We start from the raw sequence: 17,225 nt of genomic DNA, 5'->3' as shown, positions 1-17,225 counted from the left end.
ATTGAAGAAGCAACGGCGCGAAGGCCAGCACAGGACTTCGGCTGACGGGGGTTGGGGTCCCCCGTCAGCACAGGTACTGGACGGCGGCAGGGGACGGTTTTCGCCGAGAAGGGGGGTCGACTGGGTCGTGGAAGGGGGGTGCAGTGGGCTGTAACACAGGGGGAGGAGTAGGGAAACACGCTCTGCATGTTTCCCTACTCCTCCCCTTGCTTTGTTATCAGCTGTCACTGACGTCAGTGCGTGCCTGCCTAGCAGACCACCTCCGAGGGAGGCACGGTCCCATGCACATCCTTTTGGAGGTGAGAATTATTATATAGGATTATTTGCGATCAAGTATTTCGCAAGAAAGGCTTGTAAGCCTTGCCATCATTGCTATTGAGAATGATATACTGTATGTGCCCAGTTAGATATCAAAGATTTAATTACTAATTTCATGAACATGAAAGCACGAAAAGCTAAGTGGTTGTAAACCCTCTATTTGTTCAGCAATCCCACAAAGATGCACTCCATCTTTCAGCTCCTATTTCCTTTGCATCTTGTGCCACATGGGGGGGGGGGGGGGGGGCGCCAACTGCAGGGGGGCACCAGAGACCCTAGGCATGGCCCTGCCTCTGCACTACAAGCTTGGAATCTGAATGAGTTCTCATGGAGTTAAGTGTATCCTTGACTATTCCACTATGATAATTCTAACACTGAATTCTTTCCACTAACCAAATTTTACATTCCTTCTTTTTATGATAACCTGCTTTTGGAAGGAGACATAAGAGAGGAGTCATGGGTTTCTGTATTTGCTTCCTGCAGGAGATTGTGTTGGTGGTGTTCTTCGGAGCTGAATATGTGGTGCGATTGTGGTCTGCAGGATGCCGCAGTAAATATGTTGGATTTTGGGGGAGGCTTCGCTTTGCTAGAAAACCAATTTCCATAATAGGTGAGTGTATGTTTGAAAAAAAAAAATAATTAGGAAGGTTGCCATTTCTAAATAAGTCAGATATATATTTATATGCCTGTGTATGTTATCTGCCCATTCAAAATGTACTTAAGGGGATATCCTCTCCAGACTTGGAATTTTGCACAGTGGTGTGCTGGAGCCGGCTCGCACCGGCTCGCAAGAGCCAGTTGTTAATCTTTCCACCGACTTGCGAGCCGGTTGTTAAATATTGCGAGCTGGCTCTGGCTCTCCTCCCTCCCTCCTCCCTCCCTCCGGATCTGGTCTCGCTCACCGATTCCTTGTTCTTCTAATTCTTCGGGGCAGACAGTCTTGCCTGCCGCTGCCAGCTGACTCTCCCCCGCTGCCGATTCGTGCTTTAAAAATGGCCGCAGAGACTTCCAGAGGCGGCCTCGCAAGACTTCTGCTGAAGTCTCGGCGGCCATTTTGAAATGCAAATCGGCAGCGGGGGAGAGTCAGCTGGCAGTGGGCAGGCAAGACTGCCTGCCCCGAAGAATTAGAAGAACAAGGAGTCGGTGAGGGACTAGACTCGGAGGGAGGGAGGGAGGGAGGAGAATTCGCTGACAACTCGGGAGGGGGTGGCAGGGGAAAGAAGGGAGTCGTTGGGCATTGGTGGAGGGAGGGGAGAGAACTAAGGGTCGCGCTGGATATGGGTGCATGCAGGGCAGAGAAGAGGAGAGGAGGGTCACTGCTGGACATGGGTGGATGGAGGGCAGGGGAGAGGAGGGTCACTGGGTATGGGTGCATGCAGGGCAGGGGAGAGGAGGGTCACTTCTGGACATGGGTGGATGGAGGGCAGGGGAGAGGAGGGGAGAGAGAAGAAATGCTGGACATGGATGGAGGGTAGAGAAGAGTGAGGAAGGAGATGAGATGAGGGAAAAGGAAGAGAGGAGAAAAACTGCACATGGATGAAGAAAATAGGCAGAAGCTGAGGACCAGAAATGAAGAAGAAAGGAGGAAAGGAAAGAAATAAATGGAAAGGAAGCCCTGGAAACGGAGTTAAGAGGACAGATAGCAGCAGAATCGGATACTGGACCAGCATGATCAGAAAAACAGTCACCAGACAACAAAGGTAGAAAAAAAAATCATTTTATTTTCATTATAGTGTTTGGAATATGTTCACTTTGAGAATCAGGTGCTCAACATTAAAAGTTTATATTTATTTACTTATTTATGGCATTTTATCGCACATTAAACATGAATTAGATTGGAACCTGGGATCATTTAATTTTTTTTTCCTGGAGGAATGCATTGCCACCTCCCCCCCCCCTAGGCTCTCTCCCCGGCTATAGCCAGCTCTGCAATTTGGGGGGGGGGGCGCAGAGGGGGACCGGGGAGAGAGCCTGTTGTTAAATATTTACCAGCACACCACTGGCTGTACAGTATAATTTGTCTCCTTATTAGCATTTTCATAGTGCTGAACAGTGAAAGAAATTTGATTTTGCACCATCATTATTTTGTGACAGGCACAAAAACACTAGTGTGTGTGTATATACAAAAGCAAAACTAAAACCTATAAAACAGGGTAAACATTATGGATGTAAATGACAAAATTAATTTATAGTCAAGTTCAAATAAATAACTACTACTACTACCTAACATTTATAAAGCGCTACCAGGGTTACGCAGCGCTGTACAATTTAACACAGAGGACAGTCCCTGCTCGAAGGAGCTTACAATCTAAAGGACAAAAAAGTGCAGTCAATCAAATTGGGGCAGTCTAGATTTCCTGAATAGATGAATAATGGTTAGGTGCTGAAAGAGACATTGAAGAGGTGGGCTTTGAGCAAGGATTTGAAGATGGGCAGGGAGGGGGCTTGGTGTATGGGCTCAGGGAGTTTATTCCAAGCATAGGGTGAGGCGAGGCAGAAAGGGCGGAGCCTGGAGTTGGCGGAAACAATCTTAACAAAACCGAGCAAATTTAGTAAAACCCCAACATGGCCATGTTTCAGCAATTGGCAGCATCAGGGGTATACTAAAACATCAACAACAATTAAACCATCATCAAGAATAAATCAGTGCCCAGGATTATCTTAATCTCTGGATCATTGCTGAAAGTGATCGATGCTGATACTTTGCTAATGGACATGGTAAAAATCTCTTGACTAATATAGGTCCAAACAGCTTCAATTAGAAGAGAGATTCTGCTACAGCCATCGGTCAGAGGTTGAAGATCTATCACTTTCAAATTTGCCAAAAGATTAAATGAATCCTGTGCATTGAGCTTTATACCACATTTATATTGTATGCAAAGAATGCAGGTCCTTTATGTCTCAGTGGGGGAGCGGGAGACATAAAGTGGAACTGGATGAATTAAATGTAGGATTAATTATATTGGATTGTTGGTTCAATAACAGTTTGATAATGAACATGACTGTTGGGCAGACTGGATGGACCATGCAGGTCTTTTGCAGTCCTTTACTATGTTTTTTACAATTTTTTTTTTATACCACATTCAGTGGCTAAAAGAGAAAACTTTTGGCTGGAAAACCATTCAATCAGAAAATAACTTGCGAAACAATATCTAAATTATAAGGATTTCCTATAAATTCACCTGAATAACAATTGTGCTGGTGGGGGGTGGGGGTGGGGGTGGGGTGGAGACAGAGGGAATTAGCTGAGTGGAAAAAAAATTCTGAGTTTCTTAATGGAATTTAGGTAATAATGCATTGGATTTGAGATTTAATAAGTTGTCTTTTCCAGAGTCGAGCTGAAGGCAAGTTACAAGATATTCTCGTGACCAAGTAGATTTGTATTTGTACCTTGTACCTGAGGCAGTGGAAGGTTAATTGACTTCCTAAGGTCACAATGAGCTTCAGTGGAAGAAGTAGAATTTTTAAAACCTGGGTTCCTTGTTTCTTGGCCCATTTGCTCTAAAATCTAGGCCACTTCTCTACTCATTGTGCCCTTCACTTGTACCCCAGTTATTTCTTTTATAATTTTTTTTAGTTTATCTTGTACACAAAACTGTGTAGTGCTAATCCCTCAAGTCATATTAGTTAAAAGAAAACCCAGAAAGTTGGGTAGATGTTTTATCCAGCTAACAAATGCAAAGATGTAAACTTTTGGGATGGCACAGGTTTCTCCTGAAATAATATTAACATGATGATGTCTTGATGAAGGAACTGCCATGGTCTTGAGTGCTCGTGTCTTCATGGTTGATTTTTGTTGCACTAATTTTTTTTCATAGGCTGATACAGTACTCTCTCCACCTTATATATCTTAAAAGGCTATAATAAATAGCATTTGAGAAACCTTTGGACTATGTGTTGACACCACTCTACTCTAAAGGTTTTGTACAGTTAACTTAAAATAGCATTCAAATACATTGAACAGAATTTTTAATGATTTTTTTCTTCCCCAGATTTAATTGTCGTAGTGGCATCAGTGATAGTTCTTTGTGTGGGTTCCAATGGACAGGTCTTTGCAACATCAGCGATTAGGTAAAAATGTATATGTAATTTGTCAAATTAAGATAAATACCTTGTTTTGCATTGTTTCTCAACCCTGGAGGCACAGAAGGCCATTCAGGTTTCAAGAATTGCCATAACAAATATGCATGACAGATTTGTATGCACTAGCTCTCCAGTATATGTAAATTTTTCTCATGCATATTCATTGTGGATATCCTGAAAACAAATCTGATTAGGTGTATATCCAGTGGTGTATTCCACTGGATCACAGAGGCATAGGCAGAAAAAGTGACTTGTCCAGGGTAACCCAAAGCAGTTGAAGGAACTCTTGAACACTTTTCCTAGGACTTCTGAATAGCAACCCTGTGCTCTCACCCCTAATATGTGTAATTAAACAGTAACTATCTAGTTTGGGCTTTTGTTTATCTGATTTTATATACCATTTTGCTGAAACAATATTCAAAATGGTTTGCAAGATTAAAAGACAATAAAAGAATCATAAGTAGTCATAAATTAATTTAAATATTTCTGTTTGAAATATCAACAAAGCTTTATAAATGTAAATTGTGTTAATCTAACACTAATTATTTACAAAAGAAAGACAAGCAGATTATCAAATCAATTTCCTAAGGGGTCCTTTTACTAAGCTACACTAAAAAGTGGCCGGCGCTGTTTGTAGCATGTGGGTTTACCATGCGCTGTGGCCACTTTTAGCATGGTGGTAAAATGGCTGCATTTGTATTTTGTCCTGTAATGGTCATGTGCTTCCCAATTAGCACGTGGCCATTACTGTGGGAGCCCTTACCGCCACCTGTTTACTAGGCGGTAAGGGCTCCCATGCTAATTGGGCAGTGCGTGACACACCTACTCTCCACCCATAGACACGCCTCCCATGCTAATAAATAGAAAGTATTTTTTGTGCGGGATTAGCACACACTGATCAGAACACTAACCAATGGACACCTCATCATGTTCTGCAGCAGTGCTTTTTTGGCACACGGTAGTGCCTACCACAGTTAAGTAAAAGGGTCCTTATGAGATGTACAGAAAAATCATAATAATAATAATCCTCTTAAATTAAGAAAAAGGAAAAGAGGGAGGCAGGCAGCTCCAGGTGAAATGAAAAAGAAGAAAATTACTAAGGAAATATAAGTAACTAGTACTGTTTCCTGTATACACAAATTGCTTAATCACCTTATACTCTACTACTACTACTTATTGTTTCTATAGCGCTACTCTAAACTGTAGGTCAGTCTAAATTATTCATGAACAGATTCATGCTGGTTAAGCAAGGCTTCTAAATCAAGGCTTCTAAACCAAGTTCTAAAAATATGTAATCATTACCTCCAAACTTAACTTGACACCTTCTAGGATATTTTAATGAAAAAACATTCCTATTGCCAGTTCCCTTGGGCATAGCTGTAGAAATGGTCTTCTTATTTCTTGCGTCTGAGGTGAAACATTTCTAAAAACATAAATTTGTTGTGAGTGAAAAAGAGTTAAACGCTCCCTAAAAAACAATTAGAACCCTGAAATTCTGCCTGGGATAGAAAGGACTTTTTTCTTTCTTTCTTTCTTTTAAATATGCCTGGTTCAACTAAGCATATTTCCTTCCCATCCAGAGAGAGGGGAACTGACTGAATTATTAGAAACTTCTAATGAGGAAGCCTCTAACTGGGCTGTGGTGGTGGCTACCTTTGTTAAATTATCTGATAGAGATTTGACTTTAAAATTGTTTTTTAGTCATGAATTAATTTAATAAAATATCTCAATTCAAGAGGAAAAGAAAGTTATTCAATTTCTTACAAAATGACAGTAAATTAGTTTCCATTCTTAAATCTACTGGCAATTTATTCCAGTGTGTGCCTGCAATACTGAAAGCTTTAGATCTCCAGGTAACGTTCTTAAAAATATACATGCTATCTCCAAGAGATTCCCGTGTGAAAATCTCAGTGCGTGTTTAAGTATTGTACATAAGGTTGAATTCTGACTTCCAAATAAATGAGATTCTGATTATTAAGCACTTCTATTAAAGGGTTAAATAATTTTATTGTTCTTCAGTTATATGACATTTTATCAAACAAAAAGGTTTTAAAGACCCAGGCTTCCCATAACTCACTTAGAGATCCCATAGCTTTTCAGGTTTTGAAGATGTCCTTAATGAATATGCATGAAGCAGAAATGCATGCATACTATTACATCATATGCAAATCAGCCTCTTGCATATTCATCAGGGATGTCTGAAAATCCAAGCAGTTTGCGGCATTAGTTGTATAATACATTTAAGTGTTGGTATCTGAAAATGTATCTCAAGAGTGCTTATTGGGGATTTTGGGGAAACCAAGTGGCTGTGGGGTTTCCAGGACAGGTTTGGGAAGCTCTGTTTAACGCTCTAGATAATTATTAAATTAACTGTCCTTAAAGAAATTTAAGTCTTTGCTTAAGACTCATTTTTTCACATTGGCTTTTGGGGACCAGGGGTTGGGTTAGACTTTCAGAGGCGCTGGACCAATGAGATACAGTCCTCCATTCCATTCTGTATTAGTGATGTATTCTGTCCTGCTATGTCATTCCTTTCACTACTTTTTTAATGTATTGTACACCACTTTTTCCTGCTTACCAGCTTAAGCACTGTATCCAAGTGTACAATGAATAATTGCAGTCAGAGGTCTTTAAAATACCAGCTGCAGTAGGCAAAAAAACCCGGATATGTTTAGTAGCCGCAGGGCTTTTTTTTGAGGGGGTACTTGGGGGTACTGAGTACTGGCACCTTTTCCATTGTCTGCTAAAATTGACCCATGGACCCCAAGTTTTAATGAAAGAGCTCAGGCTCCACACACCAATTCTGCCTTGTCATAGATTCTGTGAGCGGTTACAGGGGGCTTGGCTATTGTGGGATGAGTCCCTCAGTGATCACTCCACCCCTGAAGAGTGGCTTGGCATTTGAGTACCAGCATCTTTTTTGCTAGGAAAAATGCACTGAGTAGCCGTATGCACTAACTATATGATAAGGCAGTGGAGATGCTGGCACTATCCAGAGAGTGAGAGTATTTATTATCAGGATATCCAGATAGATTTATCATAATTTATCCAGGTAGTAAAATAGAAAATCACTTCTACCTAGATAACTCTAGTTTCCGTCCTGGCACTATCTGGATAGTATCGAGGTGCTCTACAAAGATATTCATCAGACCCCATCCTTTATAGACTGCAAGCAAAATATGACACATTAAATGTACACCCTTGGATTCTATATAGGTTGCCCAAAATTGGATGAGCTATTTTGTTGCAGATGCCAGATCTGTACCTGCAATAATTAATCAGGTGATAACAGCAATTATTGATGCTGATTGGCATTAATTAGGATTTAAGTGCAGATCTGGCCTGTGTCCTATTCTATAACATGCATGCTTAAATTTCATAGCACACAACTCCATAGGTCATATATTGGATGCCAGTATTTACATAAGGTTCTCAAAGGCATATGTGCTGGCGCCCCTTATAGGATATTAGCTTAGTGCAGATCATCCTAACTTTGGGTAGGGTTTACTGAATTCTGCCCCCAGTTTTTAGTATAAATAACATTGAAGCATAGGCGCTGACTCCGTGGGTGCTGTGGGTACTCGAGCACCCCCAATATTTTCACCCACCGGAAGTTCCCTTCCCAGCCAGCCCGACCTGCTCGGTGCCTGCCCTCTTCTCCCTCAACAGTCATCCGCTGGTCCGCCTTTGCCTTCCTGCGTGCGGCCCCAAATTTTAAAACTCATCTTACCTCGGGGTCCCCGTGGCAGTAGTAAAAGGCGAGCAGGATCGGCGCTTCAGCCTTCCCTTCTCTCTCAGCTCTGGTCCCGCCCTTGCGGAAACAAGAAATGAGGGCGGGACCAGAGCTGAGAGAGAAGGAAAGGCTGAAGCACTGAGCCTGCTCGCCTTTCACTGCTGCTGTGGGGACCCCGAGGTAAGATGAGTTTTAAAATTCTGGGCAGCACGCAGGAAGGCGAGAGCGGACCGGCGGAGGACTGTTGTGGGCGAAGAGGTCGGGCTGGGGTTGGGCCTGGTACTCGGAGGGAGGGAGGGGGCCTGGAATTCGGAGGAGAGTGAGGCGGGGGGGGGGGGGGCCTGGAACTCTGAGGAGAAGGAAGTGGGGGGAGGGGGGAATGCACCACCTGTAAAAGAAAAAAAAAAAATTCAGCACTCCCATTCATTTTGAAAAGTTGGCTCCTATGCATGGAAGGATTTACTACTACTTAACATTTCTAGAGTGCTACTAGGGTTACGCAGCGCTGTACAGTTTACTGGGAGGAGAGAGAAAGTCTAGTTGTTAACTGGCTCCATATGTGTTGCTGAGAATAATCCGGCCTTGGTTTTATACCCCGTTGCATATATGAGCCTATTCTGATTTCACTAAAAACAGTTCTACAAGCCTGTGTACAGAGAGAGTAATTAGAAAGGCTAGTTAGGGAGGTGCCTTTATTGCTTATTTTTATTTATTTATTTTTGTTACATTTGTACCCCGCGCTTTCCCACTCATGGCAGGCTCAATGCGGCTTACATGGGGCAATGGAGGGTTAAGTGACTTGCCCAGAGTCACAAGGAGCTGCCTGTGTCTGAAGTGGGAATTGAACTCAGTTCCTCAGTTCCCTAGGACCAAAGTCCACCATGCTAACCACTAGGCCACTCCTCCACTAATTTTAGAAGCATTATTCAAGTTTAGAAGCATCATCCATTTTGGAAACACAGATAGTTTCCCCTGAAGCTCTCACAGAGCCCACTATCCCTTGCCAGCTTGGGGGGGGGGGGGGGGGGGGGGGAGGAGAGATACCAACGACTGAGGGATGAAGGACATGAACTCCCTGACCTCCCCTAATCCCTCCAGTGGAGCACTGCTTGATAGGAGCACTTTTCTGAAACCTAGATATACTAAATCCCCAAATCCATCTTCTTGGACATTGGCGTTCATTCCCCTTCTGAAATGGGGTATAAACATTTCTTGGGCTTGCCGTAGTCCTACCCAGCAAACTCTTCCTTGCCATATGGATAGTCTTCAGTTTTACATGTTTATATCCCAACTTTGTAAAATTGGGATTTAGACATTCAGACAATACAAATGTTTAAATGCTGGTTTATGGAAGTCTAATTTAAACATTTGTATTGTCTGAATGTCTAAATCCCAATTTTACAAAGTTGGGATATAAACATGTAAAACTGAAGACTATCCATATGGCAAGGAAGAGTTTGCTGGGTAGGACTACGGCAAGCCCAAGAAATGTTTATACCCCATTTCAGAAGGGGAATGAACGTCAATGTCCAAGAAGATGGATTTGGGGATTTAGTATATCTAGGTTTCAGAAAAGTGCTCCTATCAAGCAGTGCTCCACTGGAGGGATTAGGGGAGGTCAGGGAGTTCATGTCCTTCATCCCTCAGTCGTTGGTATCTCGCCTCCTCCCCCCCCCCCCCCCCCCAAAGCTGGCAAGGGATAGTGGGCTCTGTGAGAGCTTCAGGGGAAACTATCTGTGTTTCCAAAATGGATGACGTAGTCATTTATGTTTAAACTCATTTTTATTGAAGATAAAACCAAGCAATACAGAAATGTATACATTTCCGACATGAAGTCAAAACTCGCCCCCCCCCCCCAAAAAAAAAAAAAATTGACATACACATTTATGTGTTGTCATTTCATATTATAGACATTCATGAGGTGCCACAGAGATGGTCATGTTCCTGTTTTGGATGTTTGTTTTTACATAAGAACATAAGAGTAGCCATACTTGGTCAGACCAATGGTCCATCTAGCCCAGTATCCTATTTCCAACAGAGGCCAAGCCAGGTCACAAGCACCTGGCAGAAACCCAAATCATGGCGACATTCCATGCTACAAATCCTAGGGCAAGCATTTGCTTCCCTGTGTCTGTCTCAATAGCAAACTTTGGACTTTTCTTCCAGGTACTTGTCCAAACCGTTTTTAAAACCAGATACGCTAACTGCTGTTACCGCATCCTCCGTCAAAGAGTTTCAGAACTTAACTATTCGCTGAGGGAAAAAAATATTTCCTCCTATTTGTTTTAAAAGTATTTCTACTACTACTTAGCATTTCTAGAGCGTTACTAGGGTTACGCAGCGCTGTACAGTTTAACAAAGAAGGATAGTCCCTGCTCAAAGGAGCTTACAATCTAAAGGACTAAATGTCAAGTTGGGGCAGTCTAAATTTCCTGAATAGAGGTATAGTGGTTAGGTGCCGAAGGCAACATTGAAGAGGTGGGCTTTGAGCAAGGATTTGAAGATGAGCAGGGAGGGGGCCTGGCGTATGGGCTCAGGGAGTTTGTTCCAAGCATGGGGTGAGGTGAGGCAGAAAGGGCGGAGCCTGGATTTGGCGGTGGTGGAGAAGGGTACCGAAAGGAGGGATTTGACTTGAGAGCGGAGGTTACGGGTAGGAACGTAAGGGGAGATACAATTTCCTTAAATGTTCCTTAGTCTTTGTACTTTTGGAACAAGTAAAAAATGGATTTACTTCTACTCATTCTATTCTACACCACTCAGGATTTTGTAGACCTCAATCATATCTCCCCTCATCCGTCACTTTTCCAAGCTGAAGAGCTCTAACCTCTTTAGCTTTTCCTCATACAAGAGGAGATCCATCCCCTGTATCATTTTGGTCACTGTTCTTTGAACCTTTTCTAATTCTGCTATATATTTTTTGAGAAATGGTGACCAGAACTGAACGCAATACTCAAGGCGTAGTCGCACCATGGAGCGATACAGAGGCAGTATAGTATTTTTGGTCTTATTCACCATCCCTTTCCTAATAATTCCTAGCATGCTGTTTGCTTTTTTGGCCGCCACCACACACTGAACAGATGATTTCAACATATTATCTACAACGACATCTAGATCTTTTTCTTGAGTGCTGACCCCCAAGGTGGACCCTAGCATTAGGTAAATATGATTCGGATTATTCTTTCCAATGTGCATCACCTTTCAATTGTCCACATTAAATTTTATCTGCCATTTGGATTCTAAAACACATGTTTCTGCTGCATGTATCCGGTGTATAAATTTCCATTTCACCATGCATTTTAGGAAGAAGTATATCCAGGAACCATGAAATTCTTTATTAACAGCATTCTAATATATTGCTGCACTTGGTAGATTAAATGCCATTTTATTCATGTTGTTTAGGAATGTATGGAACAGGATTAAATTGCTGCTACTTATCATTGACAATTTAAGATAAGGGAATGGGACTTGATATACTGCCTTTCTGTGGTTTCTGCAACTACATTCAAAGCGGTTTACATAGTATATCCAGGTACTTATTTGTACCTGGGGCAATGGAGGGTTAAGTGACTTGCCCAGAGTCACAAGAATCTGTAGTGGGAATTGAACCCAGTTCCCCAGGATCAAAGTCTGCTGCACTGATCAGTAGGCTACTCCTCCACTCCAGACCAGTGACGCAGGCATATGCCTGTTTCGGGCTCTGATTTGGATGCTGGTAATAAAGAATTTCATGGTTCCTGAATATATTTGTGGACTCCACTTCTTCCTGTGATTTTAGCTCACCCCATTCGTGGAGGATTTTTCTAATTCTTTTACCATGCATTTAAGAATAGACTATATGTCATCAGATCTGTTCTACGATCCTAGCAGAATCTGAGATGTTGTGATCTGGGAGTCTTAAGTCCCATTTGTATGTCCTTTCTAAGATGCTGCTGTGTGTCTTTATAATATTATTACTACTACTGCTTATTATTTGTATAGCACTACTAGACTTATGCAGCGCTGTACAAATTATATGCAGGTACTTTCTCTGTTCCTATAGTGTATTTGCTTCTCTACCGGACTTGGCAAATGCCTTTACGGTACTATGTAAGCCACATTGAGCCTGCAAATAGGTGGGAAAATGTGGGATTCAAATGTAACAAATAAATAAAATAAAAAATAGGGCTCTAAGGTGTTTGTTGTACCTGGGGCAATGGAGGGTTATGAGTCACAAGGAGCTGCACTGAGAATCGAACCCAGTTCCCTAGGATCTCAGCTTACTGCACCAACTGTTCAGCAAGCATGGCTAAAATGCAGCTGTGTAAATATATTTAGGTGAATTATACATATAGGTGTGTATTTTTTTAATGTTATGTTCGTACTTTGTGACTGTGCCCATGCTCCAGCCAAGCTATTCCCGCAAACATGCCTATACCCAGGTCACATACAAGTACATACCTGCTAGCCATATTTGTATGTGTGTTGGGGAGAGGACAGACAGATGGGTACATTTCATAAGAAACCTTTTATGCACATATGAAGTTTCATACCATGAAACTTACCCTGGAAGGCAGAGGAAACTGACACACTCTTAAGTGCCTTTCCTTTTTCCAGTCATAGGGGCCAATCTGCCGTGGACAAAACTGAGAATATTTCTACGCCTCTGTATAGGTCCTTGGAGTGACTGCACCTTAAGTACTGTGTGCAGTTCTGGTCCCTCCATCTCAATGATTAGCAGAACTAGAAAAGGTTCAGAGAAGGGTGACAAAATGATGAAGAGGAGAGAACACGGGTAATTCTGTCTTATCTGTACCCTTCTACACTGCTAGCTCCAGACTCCTTTCCTTTTATCTTGCTGCATCACATGCCTGGAATAGACTTCCTGAATCAGTACGTCAAGCTCCGTCCTGGCAGTATTCAAATCTAGGTTAAAAGCCCGCCTTTTTATGGCTACTCTTAGCTCCTAACTCCTATTCACTTGTTCTGTACTCATACCTGTTATCATTCCAACCATAAGTAATTCCCTAAATTCTTATTTATCCTGTTTGTCTTGATTAGATGACTATCTCATATGCGTTTCGTGTACAGCGTTGCGTATGTCTAGTAGCGCTATATAAGCTGTAATAATAATAATGGTAGAATACCCCCATTCTTCAGAATGGCTAAAAAGATTGGGACTCTTCAGCTTGGAGAAAAGGTGATGGAGAGGGATTTGATAGAAGTTGGGGTGGAATAGAAAACAAAACACAAAAATAAACCTGATGATCAGAAGATTCAAGATAAATCACAAAAAGTTATTTTTTACACAGTACATAGTTAAGCTGTAGAATCTGCTGCTGGAAGATGTGGTCAAGGCAACTAATAGCTGGATTCGAAAGAGGTTTGGACAAGTTTCTAGGGGAGAAGTTGATAAAAAAAATTAGCCAAGTAGACCCAGGAGATCCATTGCTCATACCTAGCAATTAGCTATGAGAAATAGATCTACATTTTAGGATCTGCGACCTGGACTGGCCTCTGTTGAAGACAAGGTGCTGGGCTTGATGGTCTGTGATCTGACTCGGGGTGGATTTTCTTATTTTTCTGTGTAATTTGTTTAACCAGGAGAACAAATTGTATTAAAGACCTCAGCTTGAACAGGGTCATAGAGACACTTGTCCTAGGTCACACAAAGTGGTATTGGCAATGCAAGGAGGGGGAAGGGGGTCTTCAATATCTTCTGAATCCGTCCAGAGCTCTGACATAACTAGACTGTACCTTCTCCTCTCCCTTAAGTGTTCCATATGTTGTTTCAGAGGTATCCGGTTTCTGCAGATCCTCCGAATGTTACACGTTGATCGCCAGGGTGGAACCTGGAGGCTACTGGGATCAGTTGTTTTTATCCATAGACAGGTAAACTGAGAGAAAGCAATGCCGTACATTGGTGTACTCTTAGTTCAGTTGCACACATGCTGCAGCATTCCAGCATTGATGCAGTCTAACATTTTATATATAACTGTTATTTGCATTTATGACACTTTGTTGTTGTTTTTTTAAAGCTGCATAGTTTGCATTTATAACTTTTTTTTACAGTTCAGCAGGCTGCTGTCTCTTAGGGCAGTGGGAACACCCACTTTTTGCCTTTTCTAATGAAATTAAATATGATTGGTAGTGATGTATGTCCTTCTGTGGTGCATGGAAGACTGTTGACACCGTCCTCTCTGCTAGATAAACTCCAACTTTGACATGGTTTTTAAACTTTCAATGGGATGGCAGCTCCAGCAGACCACTTGGCTCAATATATTAAACTGTAAGAAAGCTGGATTGTGCCTAGTGGGGGAGAAAGGTACTGGCCAGGATGCACATTCGTTAGCATGTATTTGGATCATTTGGGTGCCTAAAACATTTTAGTGGATGTAAATTGATCATATGCACATATACCTATGAATTAACAGTTGTGCATGCAATGATACCATCAAGATTGGATTACTGCAATGGTCTGACTACAAAGGGCTTACACCAGCTCCAGTTGATTCAGAATGCAGCAGCAAGACTCATAGAAGGTTGCAAGCGACTTGACCACATCACACCATTTTTGTAAAAACTTAATTGGCTACCAGTACAATACAGGGCTAAATTTAAAACTCTATGTCTAATCTTCAAGGCCCTCAAAGGAAATGGCCTTGAGTACCTAAAGAATAGGATGATCTTCCACACAGCACCAAGGACACTAAGGTCCTCTCAAGGACTATCACTAACCACACCCTCTCCAAAAGTACATAAGTACATAAGCATCGCCATGCTGGGACAGACCAAGGGTCCATCGAGCCCAGCACCCTGTCTCCGACAGCAGCCAAAAGAACAAACAATTTGTCCCGCCCATTCCAGAAATACATGTTGTTATACCCGCAAGCGAGCATTCTATGGAGTAGCCCCCACACTCTGGAATGCACTGCCTGAAAGGCTCCACTTAACACAAGACTATCTCTACTTCAGGAAGTAGGTGAAAGCTTGGCTCTTCAACCATGCCTTTATTTATTTATTTGTTGCATTTGTATCCCACATTTTCCCACCTATTTGCAGGCTCAGTGTGGTTTACTTAGTACTGTGATGGCGATCGCCAATTCCGGTAAGAGAAATACAAAGTGGTCTTGCATTAAAGTAATGAAAGAAGTAACTAATGTGTTAGTCTCGCTCACACACACAAGGGATGACTCGGGCTGCACATACTACAGCAGGACATGTTTACCCATTCGTACCCTAGCTGAGATAATATTTAACCATCTCTCTGACATCATGTGCAACTTTCTTTAAATCAGTCACCTTACTTTCTAACTCTTCTTACTCTTACCTATTCAGGGCCGTGCCTAGGGTCTCTGGCACCCCCTGCAGACTATCAGTTGGCGCCCTCCCCCTGTGAAAATGATCACGCCCCCCCCGGTGAAAATGATCACGCCCCCCCCCCGGTGAAAATGATCGCTCACCACTTGCTACACTGACAGGAATTGTCAGCAATATTCTTAGAAACAAATTGCTATACATTGCAAAATAAGATAGCAGATGTAAATTTTCAAAGTGGACATATTCCAAACGCTAAAATGAAAATAAAATGATTTTTTTCTTTGTTGTCTGGTGACTTTCTTTTTCCGATCATGCTGGCCCAGTATCTGAGTCTGCTGCTATCTACTACTACTACTACTATTTAACATTTCTAGAGCGCTACAAAGTGTACGCAGCGCTGTACAAACACAAAAGAAAGACAGTCCCTGCTCAAAGAGCTTACAATCTAATAGACAAAAAGTAAAGCATTTAAATTTAAAATATTTAAGCAGTCAAGCACAAGAGAACAGTCACAGAAGGACAGAAGATGTTGAAGGGTGGTCAGTGTGATTAGGTGTAACTCTGGTTGGAGTAGTGGGAGAAGGTGATAGAAGAATAGAAATGGGTGAGGTAAAGTAATGAGTGGGTTGATAGGGAGGTTATATAAGACATGTCACTCTAGGGGTGGGTGGGTAGAGGGGTAGGGTGGGTAGGATTAAGTCTAAAGCAGGAGAAGGTATTCTCTGCAGCCTATCTGTGAGATGGAAAATGCTCTCTGAAGCTGCTGCTATAAGTTGTTAGTTTTCTCTCCCTGAAAGAGATCCAAGCCACACCCACGAAGTTCAAACTGTCAGTGGGGAGGGTGAGGGGAGGAAATGGCAGTGCTTGATGAAAAAGAGAGCTCAGTTTGATAGGAGATATACTATAGGATGTCATTCTGAGGCCAGGCTAAGTCTAAAGCAGGAGAAGGTATTCTCTGCAGCCTATCTGTGAGATGGAAAATGCTCTCTGAAGCTGCTGCTATAAGTTGTTAGTTTTCTCTCCCTGAAAGAGATCCAAGCCACACCCACGAAGTTCAAACTGTCAGTGGGGAGGGTGAGGGGAGGAAATGGCAGTGCTTGATGAAAAAGAGAGCTCAGTTTGATAGGAGATATACTATAGGATGTCATTCTGAGGCCAGGCTAAGTCTAAAGCAGGAGAAGGTATTCTCTGCAGCCTATCTGTGAGATGGAAAATGCTCTCTGAAGCTGCTGCTATAAGTTGTTAGTTTTCTCTCCCTGAAAGAGATCCAAGCCACACCCACGAAGTTCAAACTGTCAGTGGGGAGGGTGAGGGGAGGAAATGGCAGTGCTTGATGAAAAAGAGAGCTCAGTTTGATAGGAGATATACTATAGGATGTCATTCTGAGGCCAGGCTAAGTCTAAAGCAGGAGAAGGTATTCTCTGCAGCCTATCTGTCAGTTTCTTTTTCCGATCATGCTGGCCCAGTATCTGAGTCTGCTGCTATCTGTTCTCTTAACTCCATTTCTAGGGCTTCCTTTCCATTTATTTCTTTACTTTCCTCCTTTCTTCTTCATTTCTTGCTCTATATCTATTTCCAGAAATTTCTTCTCTCTCCCTGGGTCCTGTCCTCCCATCCACGTCCATCCTTGTCCCTCTCTGCCCTTCCCTCCTCCATCCATAGCCAGCAATCCGCCTCTCTCCCCTCCCCTCCATTTCCAGCAATTTGTCCTCTCCCTGGGCCCCCATGTCCATCCTTGTCCCTCTCTGCCCTTCCCTCCTCCATCCATAGCCAGCAATCCTCCTCTCTCCCCTCC

At 42.5% G+C, this 17,225-nt stretch overlaps 1 protein-coding gene across 4 annotated transcripts in view; it reads left to right on the top strand.

Annotated features, from left to right (window-relative positions):
• Positions 1-17,225, top strand: part of KCNQ1 (potassium voltage-gated channel subfamily Q member 1) — a 1,547,560-nt gene that overhangs the window by 376,946 nt on the left and 1,153,389 nt on the right. For all 4 annotated transcript variants that reach the window (XM_030201128.1, XM_030201127.1, XM_030201126.1 and 1 more), the window contains exons 4-6: positions 802-928; positions 4,311-4,389; positions 13,906-14,002. In XM_030201128.1, coding sequence (XP_030056988.1) covers positions 802-928; positions 4,311-4,389; positions 13,906-14,002 — 303 coding nt within the window. The remainder of the gene's footprint in view (positions 1-801; positions 929-4,310; positions 4,390-13,905; positions 14,003-17,225) is intronic.

This window comes from Microcaecilia unicolor, chromosome 4, assembly GCF_901765095.1.
Source record: "Microcaecilia unicolor chromosome 4, aMicUni1.1, whole genome shotgun sequence".
NCBI classification, from domain to species: Eukaryota; Metazoa; Chordata; class Amphibia; order Gymnophiona; family Siphonopidae; genus Microcaecilia; species Microcaecilia unicolor.
This window is presented reverse-complemented; position numbering and strand designations above follow the sequence as displayed.